At 50.1% G+C, this 16,998-nt stretch overlaps 1 protein-coding gene across 2 annotated transcripts in view; it reads left to right on the top strand.

Annotated features, from left to right (window-relative positions):
- Nucleotides 1-16,998, top strand: part of RB1 (RB transcriptional corepressor 1) — a 193,386-nt gene that overhangs the window by 153,243 nt on the left and 23,145 nt on the right. For both annotated transcript variants that reach the window (XM_074987922.1, XM_074987914.1), the window contains 4 exons: nucleotides 9,266-9,384; nucleotides 12,838-12,983; nucleotides 13,864-14,009; nucleotides 15,319-15,423. In XM_074987922.1, coding sequence (XP_074844023.1) covers nucleotides 9,266-9,384; nucleotides 12,838-12,983; nucleotides 13,864-14,009; nucleotides 15,319-15,423 — 516 coding nt within the window. The remainder of the gene's footprint in view (nucleotides 1-9,265; nucleotides 9,385-12,837; nucleotides 12,984-13,863; nucleotides 14,010-15,318; nucleotides 15,424-16,998) is intronic.

Genomic DNA, 16,998 nt, shown 5'->3' with positions numbered 1-16,998 from the left:
CAAAGTTTGGTTAGACTACATATTTCTGATGGCTTAGCAATAGCCACATTACTAAAATGCATTTTAGGGTCAGAGTATAAAATTATATTGGGAAATAATTTAAATGTTTAGCAATCTAAAACAAAGATAAAAGTAGTACCCAAAAATTAGAAACTTTTCTGTAATGATGAAAGATCTCTCAGATTTACTTGTTCTTATTCTGAACTTCACAAAGTCAAAATATATTATTTCTTTGGCAAATAACCTAAAAGGCAGTCAAGCATTGTTGTGGTAATCGGTGGATTCTGAAACCAAAACAGGCACCAAGTCCTCATGAATGCAATTCTGAATTGTGTATCTCTGGTTCAGAAAGCTCCTGATAGTTGAAGGATATTTGAATTTTAGCTGGGTGCATGTGTTAAACTTTTTTCTTAAAACTCGGTGTGCCAAAAACTGCCCATGTCAGGGGTATATCTGGGATGAGAGGTGACTGCTCTGAAATACTGAAAAGATTAGAGAAGCATTATAGCATCTCAGATAATGTGAGTAAAGTCACTTCACAAACAAAAGCCTCTTAGATAAAACTGAGTTTTGGGTGCAAAGTTCGTTTTTTTTAAAGCATTGATTGCTCCAACCGAAACTCATGGATAATGTCTTTAGTTTTTCACATTCAAGAAAAGTCAGAAGAAAACTACGGCAAATGCATAACTTACAACTGTTTATAACCAGTCATTTCAAATTTCTCAGATAGGCTTAAAGGGAGGTAAAAGGAGAAGAGCTGCCTATTTGAAAAGAACTCCTGCTTCCATGTGCTTAGCCACTAGACAGGCTCCCACTATGCTGAAATCTGGTCTTCCTCTTTTCTGCTTTCCTTCCATCTCTCAAACCTCTCCACCTCCAGACTACCAGTTTGCCCTGATAAATTTTCATGTTTCCTATTACTCAAGAATCATATTTTCCTCATTATAGTTTTTTAAAATCTGAATTGAATGGATTCAGTAGTCTCCCATCCTCCTTGTGTAGTATAGCTGTAATTCCTCATGTCAAAGGAAATAGGGAAGCTTGAAAGATTAATGACTAATTGCTCAAGGAAGGGATTTAGCCTTCTGGAGATGGGAGCAGCATTGACGCAGAAGGTGCTGGTGAGAGGAACTGGGATGTGAAGTAAGTGGGGAGTGAGGAGCTGAGGTAACTGTTGTCTGTCTCAACATGCAGTGGAGTTTTAATAGGAACAGCCAAACAAATAATCCAGTCATGTGAATACTGGTGGGTACTCAGAAAAATCATGCAAACCAGCCCCGCCAGCTGGTTGGCCTGCAGATACTTGTATAACTGAGAAGAAACTGTGGTTCTGAGCCACAAGCTGTACATCATTTCTCTCCTATGGCTGAAACAGTGCCGGTATTACCAAAAATCACTGCCTGGTTGTCTTCTGGTTTTTGAACCTGCAGACCAGGGCCTGGGGCACCTCTCCCCCTCCGTCCTAGGCCCCAGCCCCAGCCACCTCTTCCTGCCCTGGTCCCACCCCACCACACCCCTTTTGCACCCTCCCTTTCCTGAAGCCTCCTTGCTGGCGCTACACAGCCCAGGAGATTACCAGAGAGCTTAGCATGGGGCAGGAGCCGGGGTCAGACCCCTCTGCACTCACCTGGCAGTGGGTGCCCAAGCAATGCAGCAGCCTGTGCTACTCTGCTAGCCTCTCCCAGCTGGGTGGCTCAGCTTCACCACAATAAAATCTCCAAAGTTTGCACTCTGCAGTTCCCATTCAGAATAATAGAGCCGTAGGGCAAAACTGAATTGCAGTGTCAAAAGTTTTTGTCTTTATGCTGAAACGGTGCAGCTGGCATGACCAGTTTATTTTACATTTACTTATAAACCTACAGATCAGTGCTGTTTTCATGTTAGAGACTCCTTTGTACTATTAGCAATGCGTTAGCAGTCTTTTCACTCCCCATAGGCAGCCCAGCACTGCATAAATAGATAATCCCTCTTTCTCCGCATTTTTCCACACTTGATATTGTTGCTTTATTTTGGTGTCACATTATGGAAAGAATGTTGTTGCTAAGCAGGAGACATAAAAAGTCCAGCAATTTAATATTTTCAAGACTAGTTTTGTGCTATGGTGTAAAGCAAGAATGTTTTTCATGCTATTGGTGATGTCAGTAAGAATCATTCTTCTTCGAGTGTCCCCGTGGGTGCTCCACATTAGGTGTCGGGCTCGCCCGGCGCCGCAGATCGGATCTTCCAAGCAGTTTCTGCCGGACCGCGCATGCGCCGGTGCGCGCCGCTCCCCCGCGCGCTCCCGGCCATGTGCGCGATCCGGTCCCCGCCAGTTCCTCTTAACCGCCGTCGGCTGCAGACGGAATCCAACTAGGCTAAGGCCAAGTAGTGTATTCAACGGCTTTATCTGTTTTTTTCTTAAAGTTTTTTCAGGCACTTAGGCTACTATAAGCTTGCCGGTTGTTATTTTGTAAAAAAAAAAAACAAAAAAAAAAAACCAACAACGAACAAGCTAGGAGAGGGACAGCTCAGCCAGTCCCAGTAACAAGCGCCGGAGGCCAGGAGCTAGGGCTATCAGCCCTCCTGCTAAGGCAGGCCATCGGACGGGGAAAACGGCACAAAGAAGGTGCTAAGTACCCACTTAAAAACACAAAGACTCACCAACAATGTCCTCTTCAGGCTTTAAAAAAAAAAAAAAAAAAAAGAATGCTGCTTCTTGACAAGGCCCTCCAGCCAGAAGCGCCGGAGCGGCCGCAGCAGGAGGGACCCTCCGGGGCCCTTAAAAGGAAAGCTGCCTCCCTCACTCCATCAGCGCAGAAACGGAGGAAAGTATCTCCAGCCCGATCCCTGCCGGCAGCAACAGCGAGCGGGACGGGAGGAGCAAGCAGCCCCCAGCCGCAGCAACAGCTGATCGGCGGCGGCACGGAGAGCCACGTGGAAGCGGCTCAGCCTCCAATACTCAGCCAGCCGCCCCGCACCGCAGGCAGGGCGGCGGCTAAGCAAACGCCGGTACTGGCGGCACCGCAGGCAGCGGCACCGACCCCCGGGGAACCGGCGGTGCAGAGCGCGCAGGCACGCAGCCTGCCGGCACCGGAGGACACCGCACATGCGGCATCGCCCTCGAGCGTGCCGAGCTCAGTGCGGACGGGGCCAGAATCCCCTGTATGCTCCCCAGCCCGATCCCTGCCGGCAGCAACAGCGAGCGGGACGGGAGGAGCTAGCAGCCCCCAGCCGCAGCAACAGCTGATCGGCGGCGGCACGGAGAGCCACGTGGAAGCAGCTCAGCCTCCGATAATCAGCCAGCCGCCCCGCACCGCAGGCAGGGCGGCGGCTAAACAAGCGCTGGTACCAGCGGCACCGCAGGCAGCGGCACCGACCCCTGGGGAACCGGCGGTGCAGAGCGCGCAGGCACGTAGCCTGCCGGCACTGGAGGACACCGCACGTGCGGCACCGCCCTTGAGCGTGCCGAGCTCGGTGCGGACGCCGGAATGCCCTGTATGCCCCCCAGCCCGATCCCTGCCGGCAGCAACAACGAGCGGGACGGGAGGAGCAAGCAGCCCCCAGCCGCAGCAACAGCTGATCGGCGGCGGCACTGAGAGCCACGTGCAAGCGGCTCACCCTTCGATAATCAGCCAGCCGCCCCGCACCGCAGGCAGGGCGGCGGCTAAACAAGCGCCGGTACCACCGACCCCCGGAAAACCGGCGGTGCAGAGCGCGCAGGCACGCAGCCTGCCGGCACCGAAGGACACCGCACATGCGGCACCGACTTCGAGTGTGCCGAGCTCGGTGCGGACGGGGCCGGGATCCCCTGTATGTCAGGGGCGGAGTTACCTCCCCAAGGGAGGGGGAAGACTGCACACAAGAGGAGGCATTGCAGCCCCTCTCCGCACAGGGCTGTGTAGTTGCTTTCTCACAGCCCTCCGCTATGTTGCAGACTCCAACTAGAAGGCAGGGGTCCCCCCCCCCCCCTTGGCCTACCCGGAGCCCCCTTCTCCATTTCTGCAACCAGCCTCACCCTGGCTGGGACCACCTCCACCCTTCCTGGGATTTGAACCGCTGGACTATTAGGCAAAGTCGCTCTCTCCAGGGTCTCGACGGTCTCCCTCCCCCAGACGCAAAGGGTATGCACCAAGGGAGTGGTCTAGGTCACCTTCCCAAGACCAGTGCTTATACTGCCGTGGTCGCCCTTACCACGCAGGGCATAGACACCATCGGCAATCTACTAGGGAAAGATCCCTATGAACGATCTCGTACCCCCAAGGGCAATTGTGACCGGGGACAGAGACTTAAGCATTTCAGGGGGGACTGGTTATGGAACCCCGAGATTTTTCCTCGCACACCTCTAGTGAGAGGGTGTACCATCATCAGCAGGAACCGGAAGGGTCCAGAAAGACGTACCCCAGCGGTTCCTCGCTTTCCTCCCCGGATGAGGCTACGGCCCCGGGGGGCGTCCATCCTCCGGACGATCTCAAACAGTTCCAAGAGCTGTTTTACGAGGGTGGCCTTCACGCAAGGCTTCCAGACAGCAAAGGTGCAAGAGCAACACCATAAGCTCCTCAAAAATCTGAGACCTCCGGCCTCCTCCAAAATAGCAATACCGCTGATGACGCAATCTTGGAGCCTGCCACTATGATATGGCAGACTCCTGCGACTATTCCGCCTGTCCACAAAAGAGCGAAAAAAAAAAAAAAAAAAAAAAAATACTTCGTGCCCACGAAGGGCATGGAGTTCCTGTTCAGCCACCCACAACCAAATTCTTTGGTGGCGGAGTCGTCGCAACGTGGGGGAATAAACAAACATGCCAAAAAGCTAGAGCTGTTGGGCAGAAAGGTCTACTCCTCCTCCACGCTACTGTTGCCAATGGCAAATTACGCAGCGCATCTAGCGAACCATAATTTCAACAACCACATTAGGTTGACCTCCCTCATGGACTCGCTTCCAGAGGGCACGAAACCAGTGCTCAAGGCCATCATCCGACCATTTTATAACCAGTGGCAAAGGATCACCACAGACACATGGGTGCTGGAGATCATAGCCACGGGGTACGCCATCCCCTCCCAGTTGCTCCCACCGCCATGACCTCCACCCGGGGCCCCACCTCCAGGAGACCTCCCATGTAGCGAGGCTCAAGCAGGAGGTAGACCATCTCATGCTCGTAGGGGCAGTGGAAAGAGTGCCGGAGCAACTGCAAGGGAGAGGGTTCTACTCGAGGTACTTCCTCACGGGGAGGTCCATCTTAGATTTTCGAGGCCTCACCGGTACCTGCGCAAGCAACGTTTTCGGATGATCACAAACGCCTCCATCCTTACGGCACTAGACGATGGAGATTGGTTCGCAGCCCTCGACTTACCAGGTCCTACCGTTTGGGCTCTCCTCAGCCCCCAGAGTCTTCACCAAGACCTTGGCAGTGGTGTCAGCCTACCTGCACAGACAGGGGGTATTTATATTCCAGTATCTGAATGACTGCCTACTCAAAGGGGCCTCAAAGGAGGAGGTACTACGCATAATATGTGTCACAGCAGGCACGTTCTCTTCGCTCGGCCTGCTTATCAATCTGACAAGATCAAAGACAGACCCCACACAGGACATAGAGTTCGTAGGGGCACGCATAAATTCTATTACAGTGAGGGCGTATCTACCAGAGACTCGCTTTCGGGCCATCGGCTCCCTCGCGCAAGGCTTCACCTTCAGCCCTATGGTGCCGGTTCTGACGTGCTTACAGCCGCTGGGCCACATGGCAGCAGCAACGTTTCGTAGAACAGAACGCCAGGTTACACATGCGCAGCATGCAGCATTGGCTGGCGAGCGTATACAAACCGGCAGCACACACTGTTCACAGGATGGCGTCGCCCACAACGGAGGTGCGCAAATCCCTGCAATGGTGGGTAAACCCAGAGAACCTGCTAACAAGGGTACCCTTCCACCAACCACACGTATTGGTTTTTCTTACTACAGATGCCCCCCTCATAGGGTGGGGAGCACACATGGGCGAAGAGGTGACGCAAGGGCTGTGGTCCTCTATGGAGCAGTCACTGCACACAAATATACTGGAGCTCAAAGCAGTGTTCAACGCCTGCAGACACTTTCGAGACCAACTGAAAGGCAAGGTAGTCGGGATCAGTACAGACGATACCTCCACCATGTTTTATATAAATCGGCAAGGAGGAGCTCGGTCCCGTGCCTTATGTGTAGAAGCAGTCCGGTTGTGGAACTGCTGCATCGCCAACAATGTAACCTTGAAAGCCTCGTACTTACCAGGCGCTCGCAATGTGAAGGCAGACCAGCTGAGCAGGCGTTTCGCACTCACGCACGAGTGGCAGATCCGTCCCGATCTGCTGCAACCGATTTTTCCACGCATGGGGTTTTTCCCCAGATAGACCCTGTTTGCTACTCAGCACAACAAGAAGTGCCCACGATTCTGCTCCAGGGCAGGACTGGGACGGGGGTCCCTGAGGGATGCCTTCGCGATCTCATGGAGGGGCCCCCTGCTTTACGCTTTCCCTCCCACAGTGCTCATCCACAAAGTGTTGCACAAAGCCAGGAGGGAAGGAACCTGAATGATCCCGATAGTCCCAACGTGGGATCGACAGCAATGGTTCCCCCTATTCCTGCGCATGTCGGACCGGCCACCGAGGTCCCCTCCGGTGGCGCGGGATCTGCTCACGCAAGCCCAGGGGTCCATAGTGCATCCGCACCCCCAAAGCCTGCGACTACAAACGTGGTTAATCCATGGCTCAGCTCCCTAGAGAGCACATGTACGGAGGAAGTGCAGCAAGTCCTAGAAAGTAGCAGCAGGACTTCCACCAGGAAGACCTTCAAGCAGAAATGGACTCGCTTTACGGCATGGTGTTCTACCAAACAGCTAGCCCCCTTTCGGTGCCTATGGCTGTGATATTAGAGTATTTACTGGACCTCAAGAGAGGAGGACTCTCGCTATCCTCGTTTCAGGTCCACCTGGCCGCCATTTTGGTGTTCAGACACGAAGAGGAAGGGCACACGGTGTTCGCCCATCCCATGGTTACCAGGTTCTTCAAAGGGCTGGTAAGCCTATACCCCCCTCAGAAACCGCTTCCACCTCTGTGGAACTCGGACCTGGTGCTTAATGCGAAAAGGGGACCACCGTTTGAGCCTTTGGCCACGGTTTCCCTCCGCCTCCTTATGATGAAGACGACCTTTCTTCTCGCAATCACGTCAGCTCGCAGGGTGAGCGAGCTTGAGGCAGTTATGGCAACGCCGCCCTGCGCTGTTTTTCCAAGGAGGCGGTAACCATACGGCTGCATCCAGCCTTTGTTCCTAAAGTTTCTTTCTGAGTTTCATACTAACGAACCTATTGTTTACCCTTGTTTATCCAAAGCCTCATAACTCTAACAAAGAGGCGCGCCTACACCTCCTGGACGTGAGCAGGCGCTAGCTTTCTATATGGACAGGACCAAGTCCTTCCGGAGAACGGATAGGCTCCTAGTCTCTATCGCTCCCAAATCAAAAGGAGAATGTCTCTCTTCGCAGAGAATCTCTAAGCACATCGTATCTTGCATAAAAATGTGCTACAAACTCAAAAAGACTCCTTTACTGGCCACGCCCAGGGCTCATTCCACTAGGGCGGTGGCAGCATCAACAGTCTTTTTTCAAGGGCGTTGCGCTAAAAGACATTTGCAGAGTGGCGACCTGGTCATCCTGTGACACCTTCGCCAAACATTACGCCCTTCACAGGGTATTCCAAGAGGATACCCGTCTCTTGGCAGCGGTCCTCTCGGGGACAAGCTGCACATAATCCGATTACCCACCTCCTATCTTGGGTTACTGCTGGGTAGTCACCTAATGTGGAGCACCCACGGGGACACTCGAAGAAGAAAGAAAAGTTACTCACCGTAGTAACGGTGGTTCTTCGAGATGTGTCCCCGTGGGTGCTCCACTACCCGCCCATCCTCCCCGCTCCGGATCTCTGTTTAGTGTTTTGCAGGAGCATCCGAGGCGGTTGGTCAAGGAACTGGCGGGGACCGGATCGCGCACATGGCCGGGAGCGCGCGGGGGAGCGGCGCGCACCGGCGCATGCGCGGTCCGGCAGAAACTGCTTGGAAGATCCGATCTGCGGCGCCGGGCGAGCCCGACACCTAATGTGGAGCACCCACGGGGACACATCTCGAAGAACCACCGTTACTACGGTGAGTAACCTTTCTTTGTGTAACCTCTCCTGTTCACTGGCCCAGTATGAGGGTGTTCAGAATAAGGGAAGCCTCCCTTGCAACTTTTTACATTTTTGGGAGATTGGGCTTGAGACTCTTTTGTATGTGTCAGTGTCAGACAAACCATCAGGAACAGGCTTTATTCTGTAAAGAACATAGCACAACATTACAGTTCAGCAGCCTCCTCTCAGCTTGCCTGCTACATGTGCCCAGTTTAGTCACTGCTGAGACCCTGCTAGGCAGCAGTGCCAACAGCTGCTGTGGGCCCTAGGGCAAGGTGGGAGAGGATCCCAGCTCTGCACACCAGAAGGGGCGGTGCCTAGGGCATTTGGCCTTCAGCACCACCCGGTCCAGGGCATTCCACTGCCCTCCCAGCTCTGTGCATCTGTGCTGCTGTGGCAATTCAGAGGGACCTGGAGCTCTGCCAAAGTAGCAGTGACAGTGGCTGGATCTCCAGGCCGCTCTGAAAGGCCAGGCCTGGGGGCAACTGCTCTCTCCCCTCATCGGCGGGCCTGCTGCTGACATCCTGGCAGGAACAAGTTCTCCCAGCATGCCACAGTTTATAGTCCCCAACTTGAAGTTCCCAGGGCAGCTATTGGAACCTACTGGATCTTGAACTACAATTGCTTCAGCCATCTTCTGCACTCCACTGATATCCCCTTCCCACTGCCTTTCCCCATCACTTTTCAGTTATCTTTGTTCTTAGCAGGGTTCAGACTTCCTCCTTAGCTAAATATATCAGTAATCAACCTGCAGTCTAAAAGGAGGTCTTCAGTGCCTTTGAACTGCAGTCTGTTGCTTTTGAATCTGTTTATTCAGTTAGCAGCTCTAGTAAGTCAGGGAGTACTGGATCCGGAACAAGACCACTCGAAAAAGATGGAAGAGCAGAGGTCCATCATTCTGGCCTTTTCCTATCCTAACTCAGTTATGGTGGATACAGAATGTCCTGGAACTGGCCAACTGAAGCTGTTGCCAAAGGAAGGGTACAAAGTGAGCTCTAGAAATAAACAAAAGCAAAGAGCACTGAAGAGTGCCACAGTTGTTGGTGTGATGCTTGTCAGTTTCCTTTGCTAATGTTCTGTTACTATGATTTTCTTTTTTAGGGTTCACCTCTGTTTGATCTTATCAAGCAGTCCAGGGAACGAGAAGGTCAAGCTGATCAACCTGAGCCTGCCTGTACTCTTAATTTGCCTCTCCAACATAATCACACGGCTGCAGATCTGTAAGTAAAGTGTGTGTTTAGCGCTGTGTTGCTAATTTCTTCTACAATACACTCATCCCTCGCTGCATGAGCACAATTCGTTCCCCACTCTTTGCTCGTAGGCGAAAACTTGTAAGAGGGACACTAAATTCTCATTAAAATACAAGTAAAAGTCTCTGATTGTGTCCTAGAGTTCGGCAAAGGAGTGGCAGCAGGTGGCGCTGCTTTTGAAGTGTAAGTGAACCTTGGGTTTGGAGGCTAGAAAAGGTTAAAGACTGGGGGCAGTTTGGGGCCATGAGTGGGAGGGAGGGTTAAAACCTGATGGCCGTTGGGTCTGTGGGGTGGGTGGGAGGTTCAGGCTGCTGAAAGGTGTGTGTGTGTGTGGGTCAGGGTCAGGGTCAGGGTCAGGGTCAGGGTCAGGCTGTGGTGTGTTAAGTCTACCGGACGGGCGGGGAGGGAAGATGGGGGTCAGGCTGCCGTGGGGCCAGCCTGCAGGGCCGGGGCTGGGGGGTAGTCAGGCTGCTACCGGACTGGTGGAGGGTGAGGAGTAAGACTGCTGTGGGGCTGGTCTGTGGGGGTGGTCAGGCTGCCACAGGGCCGGCGGGGTGGGGGGTAAGGCTGCTGCAGGGCTGGCGGGGAGGTTAAGGCTGCTGCACAGCCGGTCTGCTGGCTGGCACGGGGGGTTAAGGCTGCTGCAGGTTGGGGGTTAAGGCTGCTGCAGGTTGGGGCCATAGGGCTGGCATAGGGGGTTAGGCTGCTGCGGGGCCAGTCTGTGGAGCTGGCACGGGGGTTAAGGCTGCCGCAGGTTGGGGCTATGGGGCCGGCAGCAGGGGTCAAGCTGCTGCGGGGCCAGTGGGGATGGGTTGGGGGATCAGGCTGCCACAGGTTGGGGCTTGCAGGGTTGGGGGTGGGGTCAGGCTGCCGCAGGTAGGGACTGCGGGGCTGGCAGGGTCAGGCTGCCACAGGTTGGGGCCATGGAGCTGGTGGGGGGGTCAGACTAGGACAGGTTGGAGCCGCGGGGAGGGGATTAGCCTCGTACTAGCAGGAGGAGTTCACCTGGAGAGTGAACTAAGGTAGTAAATGTGTCCCTTGTTTAGCGAGTACTCGTTAGTAAAGTGCTCGTTTAACAAGGGATAAGTGTATTTTATAACCCCTTATTTGTATGCTGCATTTTTCCTAGTTAGACTTGGTACTAAAGCTGAGTTGATTTGTTCAGTACGTTTGCTGAGACTCATACTAAAAACAGGTCATCCTCAACCAAATTTTAGAAGTAAAAGATTGATGGAATCTGAGAAAATGTAATGTAATTTCTGTTTATCAAGATTTTCCTGAAAACTGTTACATTATGTGTCATGACTTCATCTGTATGAGGAAAGAATGATTTTCTCTTTTTACTTAAATACCCTGGCAAAACTTCGTAGTATGCCTATATTTCAAAAAGGTTTGTGATGCCACAAGTGACTGTGAGGGATTAAGCTTCTACTCAATGCCACCAACGAGCATTTCTTTCCAAATCTTTTGCTCTGGTCTTCCAGCAGCAAGTCCTCACTGGCCACAGCAGCCGCAGATAAACAGGGCAGTGGAAGTAGTCTCCATTCCCATCTTTGCCACAGTCAGAAATGCCTGCAGACAGAAATTTGGTGGGAGAAGCTTTGTTTCTTCAAGCAATGGTCCCTGTTGTATTTCACTGAAGGTGATGCACAGACACCGTGTTCCAGGAGCTTTTCAAAGTAGTATTACTCGATAATCTGCACTTGCACTTTTTATGGAGTTGCCTGAGCTAATATAAAGCAGGTTATACTGATCATGTCTCTAGTTCTTTCTCACTGCCACCTGCTCCTGTCTCAGGATAATGGATTATGCCAATGATGCCAGGATTCAAAGTACAAGCTTCCTGCTCTTGCTTGTTCTCCTCCAGCTATGAACACCAGTGCTGTTTGTACTCTTTGGGGAAAGCCCACATCACTGCCAAGTGCAGCACCAGTCTCTCCTTCCCTGCCCTTACGCAGGAAGGCAGACCTCTCCACTTCAAGAAGTACATTATGGAGGGTAGTCATGGGCTAAAAATGGATCCTGGCTGAGCACCCCACTTGTCAGCCCTATATGTTGGCCTGAGCAATCCAAGAGTGCTCTTTCTATTTTGGAGCCACTGTCTGGATCCACCAGTACCAGTGCTAAAGATCTTGTGTTGGTGCCTAGCCTTGAGCCACAGAAACATACGCATAAGTATGGCAGTAAGTTTTCGTCTAAATCCAAGGAAGACACCTCACTGTCCGTGAGTTCCGGCCACAGAGTAGCTATGCGATCCAAGGCACGTGAGCAATAAGAGATTGCACTGCTTGCCAGATTTGCCGTTCCTGTGCCATATCTGTGAACCCTTTCTGCTTCAGTTCAGTTGGTATCTCATGAATTGTTGTTCCCAAGACAGATGCTTTTACTGGTTCTGGTCCCATCAATAAACTAGCTACCATTGACTCTGAGGAGATTTGGAAGCGTTTATGTTCCTCAGAAAGAGTTCACCTTGGTAAGGCCAAAGTCTCTTCATGTTCTAATGCACTCACCTCTGCAAAGAGCTTCATTTCCTACGTTACATCTCCCTTCTATTGGCTGTACCTCTCTAATCATGCTGTTCCAGTACTCCATCAGCAGTGCCATTCACACAGCTCTGATTCTGAACCTCAGAAGTTGGGTATTCCACTACTTCTGTTCTGGAAACATGGTTGTATTCCAATCCCACCCTCCTTTCACCCTGATACATCTTTGTAGGTCCGTGTTGGAGAAGATACTAGAAATGTAGTTGACCTGGCCTGCCCTTTATTGCCTCAGATGAAACCAAAAGGCAATACAAGGGCAAATACATGGACCTCCGAGCAGCGTTTCCTCTATTCCTTTTTCTATCCATGAGCAGAATAAATTTTGTCATGTGCACCAGGGTATATGTGCATGTGCACCACCAATAGAAGCCTCATGTCACAGGTAAGTAGCATCCTCTTATATACTGTCATACATCTACGAAGGGTCCTGTGGCAGCTTATAGACTAACAGAAAAGTTTTGAGCATGAGCTTTCGTGAGCACAGACTCACTTCATCAGATGCATCTGATGAAGTGAGTCTGTGCTCACGAAAGCTCATGCTCAAAACTTTTCTGTTAGTCTATAAGCTGCCACAGGACCCTTCATTGCTGTTACAGATCCAGATTAACACGGCTACCCCTCCAATACTTGTCATACATCTAGGTTTTTTTGGAAAGATTACAATTTTATCAGCCCCTGGTCCTGCGCTGGAGAAGATGAGAAATGTGAATGAGTTTCAGTACCTCCAATTCAATTCTCAGTATTAGGAATTGTTTCAATGGAGGCTCTTCCCTTCTCGCAATGGAATGGAGGAGTATGCATCTGTGTGGTGTGTCTTTACTTTTTGTTCATTTCTTTTCTATTCTTAAGGGTCTTTTTTTTATTTCTGCTGTATGTGTAGGTATCTTTCTCCTGTGAGATCTCCTAAGAAGAAAGGATCCACAGTTGCTTTAAATCCCACTCCTGTTATAGACGCACAGCCTGTTTTGGGACTCCAAACTCAGAAACAACAGAAATCTACCTCCCTTTCACTATTTTACAAAAAAGGTTCGTAGATTATGTTAACTAGAGAGAAAGCATTTATATGTGGAACACCTGTACATAGAAACTGCAAAATAACTTTTCATCATTTACTCCTTGTTTTTATGGAAGTGAAAACCTCATAAAAATATATCAAGAAACCATAATAAACACACTGTACAAATGTTGAGCTTTCATTAGGGATAGCACTAAGGTACTCTGAACAAGACTGGCATTAGAAAAGTCAGTACGATGCAGGTAGATTAATACGCATTCTTCACATATTGTAATCAAAAAGCAAAAATTAATATATAAGCAGGCAGACTTGTGCAGTGTCACATTGATTTAGGCTTTGAGCTACTGTAATATGTCTGCAAAATTAGTCTAATTAAGTGCAATTCCCAGAATGTTAATTTTAATTAAAAATTCCTATAACCGAACCTGTAGGAAATCACTGGCACAATAACATCATGTTCTGTACAGACACATACTAATCTAATCAAACAGACAATGCTAGCAGTTAAAACAAGGAAAATCCAACCCTCTCAATGAAATAACCTTCTCTACTAAGTCGGTTTCGTTGTCTGATAGTCATGAATAATAGTAGTGTATTGAACTTTCTGAGTAGCTGCAGTATTTTAACAGATCATGCCGAATGCACATAGACTTCATCTCGACCAGGTCTTCTTCTGGCATATGGCTTCTGACATCATTGGTCATTACTAGAGACTCAGTTTGGGACCTCCTCTTCTGAAAGCAGGAATTGTCCCTACTAGTGCTAAAAGAAAAATTCTACCCAATAGAGAAGTTTCTCATCCTCTGTGACAGCAATTAGAGGCAGACATTCTGAACAGTGGCCTATATAAATTTCTGTTTTGCCAATATGTTCAATTTTTCTTCTCTCCAGTGTATCGGCTGGCATATCTTCGATTAAATACCCTATGCTTTCGGCTTCTGGCTGATCACCCTGAACTAGAACACTTGATCTGGACCCTTTTTCAGCACACATTGCAAAATGAATATGAACTTATGAGAGACAGGCACTTAGACCAGGTAATATAAAACAACGAGAAATGTTGCTTTTCAGTTCTTCAGCTGTTAAATTCTAGTATGAGGTCTTTATTTCCCAAAAAAAGCAGATAAGTCAAAGCAGAAATTAGTTTACTATAATGAACTGATGTATTTAAGTATTCTTCAATTTATCTTTTGCATACTGAAAGATACAGTAAACCCTCGATTTAACGGACCCTGATATAATGGATTTCGAAAATAACAGAAGTTGTCTGCCAACGCCCCCACCCCCCCAAATAAATCCTGGAGACTCACCAGAGCTGCCGCCAGAGATGGGGAAGCTACCAGAGCAGCTGTGGCCACCGGGGCCAGAGGAGCTGATGGGAGGCTGCAGCAGGGTGCAGGAGCTCTCCTCCCCCAGCCCCATGTATGTGGAGCATGTTCCACCTGGCCACCTCTGCCTGCAATGGCACTGAGCAGCAGCCGTGGCGTCGGAAGCTGCTGCCCGCTGGCAGGCTGGGGGCGGCCATGTTTTACCTTCATGTGGGCGGCTCAGAGTCAGGGGCTGGAGGAGCTGCAGCGCTGAGAACTGCAGAAGGGGGAAGGAGCCAGGCCAGCATTCAGCTCCTCTCCTGGTACCTGGGAGAGGGGGATGGAGGTGTGAGGAGAAGAATGGGGCAGGAGGGGGGAAGGGATGTGGGGGTGAGGACAGGAGTGAGCGATGGGCTGGGAAGGTCAGTGCAGCATGATACAGTATAACCATTCAGATATAATGGACTTCCGGCATTAAGAGGCACACCTTCTCCCCATTAGTCAGTTAAATCGAGAGTTTACTGTATTTCTACTATAATGGCGAAGGCATAGCATGTATCATTTTCAAATATGTTTTCAAAAGTAGCAAGTAAAGGCTGACGTTGACTGTGAACACATTAATTTTGCCTTAGGAAGACAATACTAACATATCCACATTTTGTCTTTCTACCCTAACATTTCAGATTCACACTGTATCTAAATGTGAACTAGAAAATATTACTTTTTTGTGAACTTTTTGCAAAAAGAAAGACATTGCTTTGCCTTTTTTTTTTTTTTTTTTTTTTTTCCTGCAAGGATTGGGATGGGATGGAGTTGCATATAGATAATTGATTTAGCTTAGTATAGGAAACCTTAATTTCCTCATAACCATGGTTAAAATCCTGACTTCACTGAAGCCAATGGCAAAATCTCGTTGGCCCCCATGTCAACAGAAAAACACATAAGAATGAAGAATTTAGGAAAAGAGGTACAGGTGCTTTTCTAATCTGAAATGCAAAATTTACTGCATTTCTGATGCTTCTTGTTGTTTCTTTAATAGATCATGATGTGTTCCATGTATGGCATATGCAAAGTAAAAAACATAGATCTTAGATTTAAAATCATTGTTACAGCATACAAGGAGCTCACCAATACAAATCAAGAGGTATGTAAAACCTTTTAGTGTTCATCATCTATGAATATTGTAATAACATTGTCATTCTTAAAGCCAGGTGGGATTTCTTTGCAGGCCTAGAGTTTTTGTTGAGGAGTTGGCAGAGTATGTATTGCAGCATTGTTCTGTTAGCTTTAAAAACCTCAGCTGGTATGCTTTCTGGGCCTGGGTCCTTGTGAATTTTTGTTTGGGTGATAGCACGCTGACTTCCTCAGAAGATGGGGGACCAGCAAAATATTCCATTGCGGAGTGTTGCAGAATAGACTTGCTAGTGCTTTCAGAGATCGTTGATTTGTGGTGTAGTAGTCTCTACGGCTATGGCTAGATTGCAGGGTTTTGTTGGCAGAAGTTCATGTTGGAAGATATTTTGTGAGAAAACGTCTGTTGACAGAGCGCATCCAGACAGCAAGGGGCATGGAAAGAGTGATCACTTTGTTGGCTGAGAGCAGCCAGACAGCCTGGCTGCACTCTGAGCAAAACTGCCACCTGGAACCACCTCAGCCAGGGTTGCCAGTCACCAGTTCCTTGTGGGACCCGGAGCGCTTAGAAGGACCACTCTGCACAGCTGTTCCCTGACCCTGCTTTCGTCTTGCCTACACCTGCGAGGGACAGCCAAGTCCCTTCAGTGCCAGTGTGCTTGCTCTGTGTTTGGGGGTGACACAGCTGGTCCCTGGATGCCATGTGGCCGGAGCTGCCCCTGGGCTTGCAATGGCCCCACATGGACCTGCTGCAGCTGGGGCAGAACTTTCTGGCAGCTCTCTTCCTGTTTCTCACTGAGGGCAGCCCTGAAAGCAACTTTGGGACCAGCGCCCTGGCTGCAGGACTTGTTCACCTGCACTCCCTCTGCGCCCCATTTCTCCTTCCCCCGGTGTACAGGTGGCTCTAGAGACATTACACCAGTTCACACTGGTGGGACTAGCTGGTCATGGAGCAGTGGGATGACCAGCAGTGGCTCCAAAACTTCCTCATGTGGAAGGCCACCTTCTTGAAGCTCTGTGCCTGGCTCACCTCTGCCCTCTGTCTAGAGACAGGACACTCAGCTGCAACCTGCCATCCCCATGGAAGCTGTGTCCTGCACAATATTGTGGAGGGGAAGGAGAGGTCTTCCTCCCGGGGTGGGAGCAGCCACCAGCTGTGAGGGGCATGGTGCGAGCAGCCGAGCACAGCTGCCATCCACCAGGCCTGTTGGCAGGGCTGTGGATCCGGAAGGCCCTGAAGGACAGCTTCTCCCAAGGACCCTAGTAACCTTCCCCTGGGCCCCCTCAGCAGGGGCCTAAGGCTCACAGCCCGACCTCGTCCCCACCATGACCCCTCTCTTCACCCCCCCAGCTCCTCACAAGAATGACAGACACGTGTGGTGAACAATTAACTGGGTTTTACTGAACAAAAAAAAAAACTGGTGCAAAACAAGAACAGTGCGATTCATGTGCAAATGAAAAACTGGGCAATTCCAAACTATTTACAAAGAAGTGACGTGCAACCATCAGTGAACAATGTACAGTGAGGGGGGGATGCTTGGGACAAGGGGTCAGGGGCTTCAGAACTTGGATGGGGGTTTGGGACAGG

The sequence above is a fragment of the Carettochelys insculpta genome, chromosome 1 (assembly GCF_033958435.1).
Source record: "Carettochelys insculpta isolate YL-2023 chromosome 1, ASM3395843v1, whole genome shotgun sequence".
Taxonomy (NCBI): domain Eukaryota; kingdom Metazoa; phylum Chordata; order Testudines; family Carettochelyidae; genus Carettochelys; species Carettochelys insculpta.
This window is presented reverse-complemented; position numbering and strand designations above follow the sequence as displayed.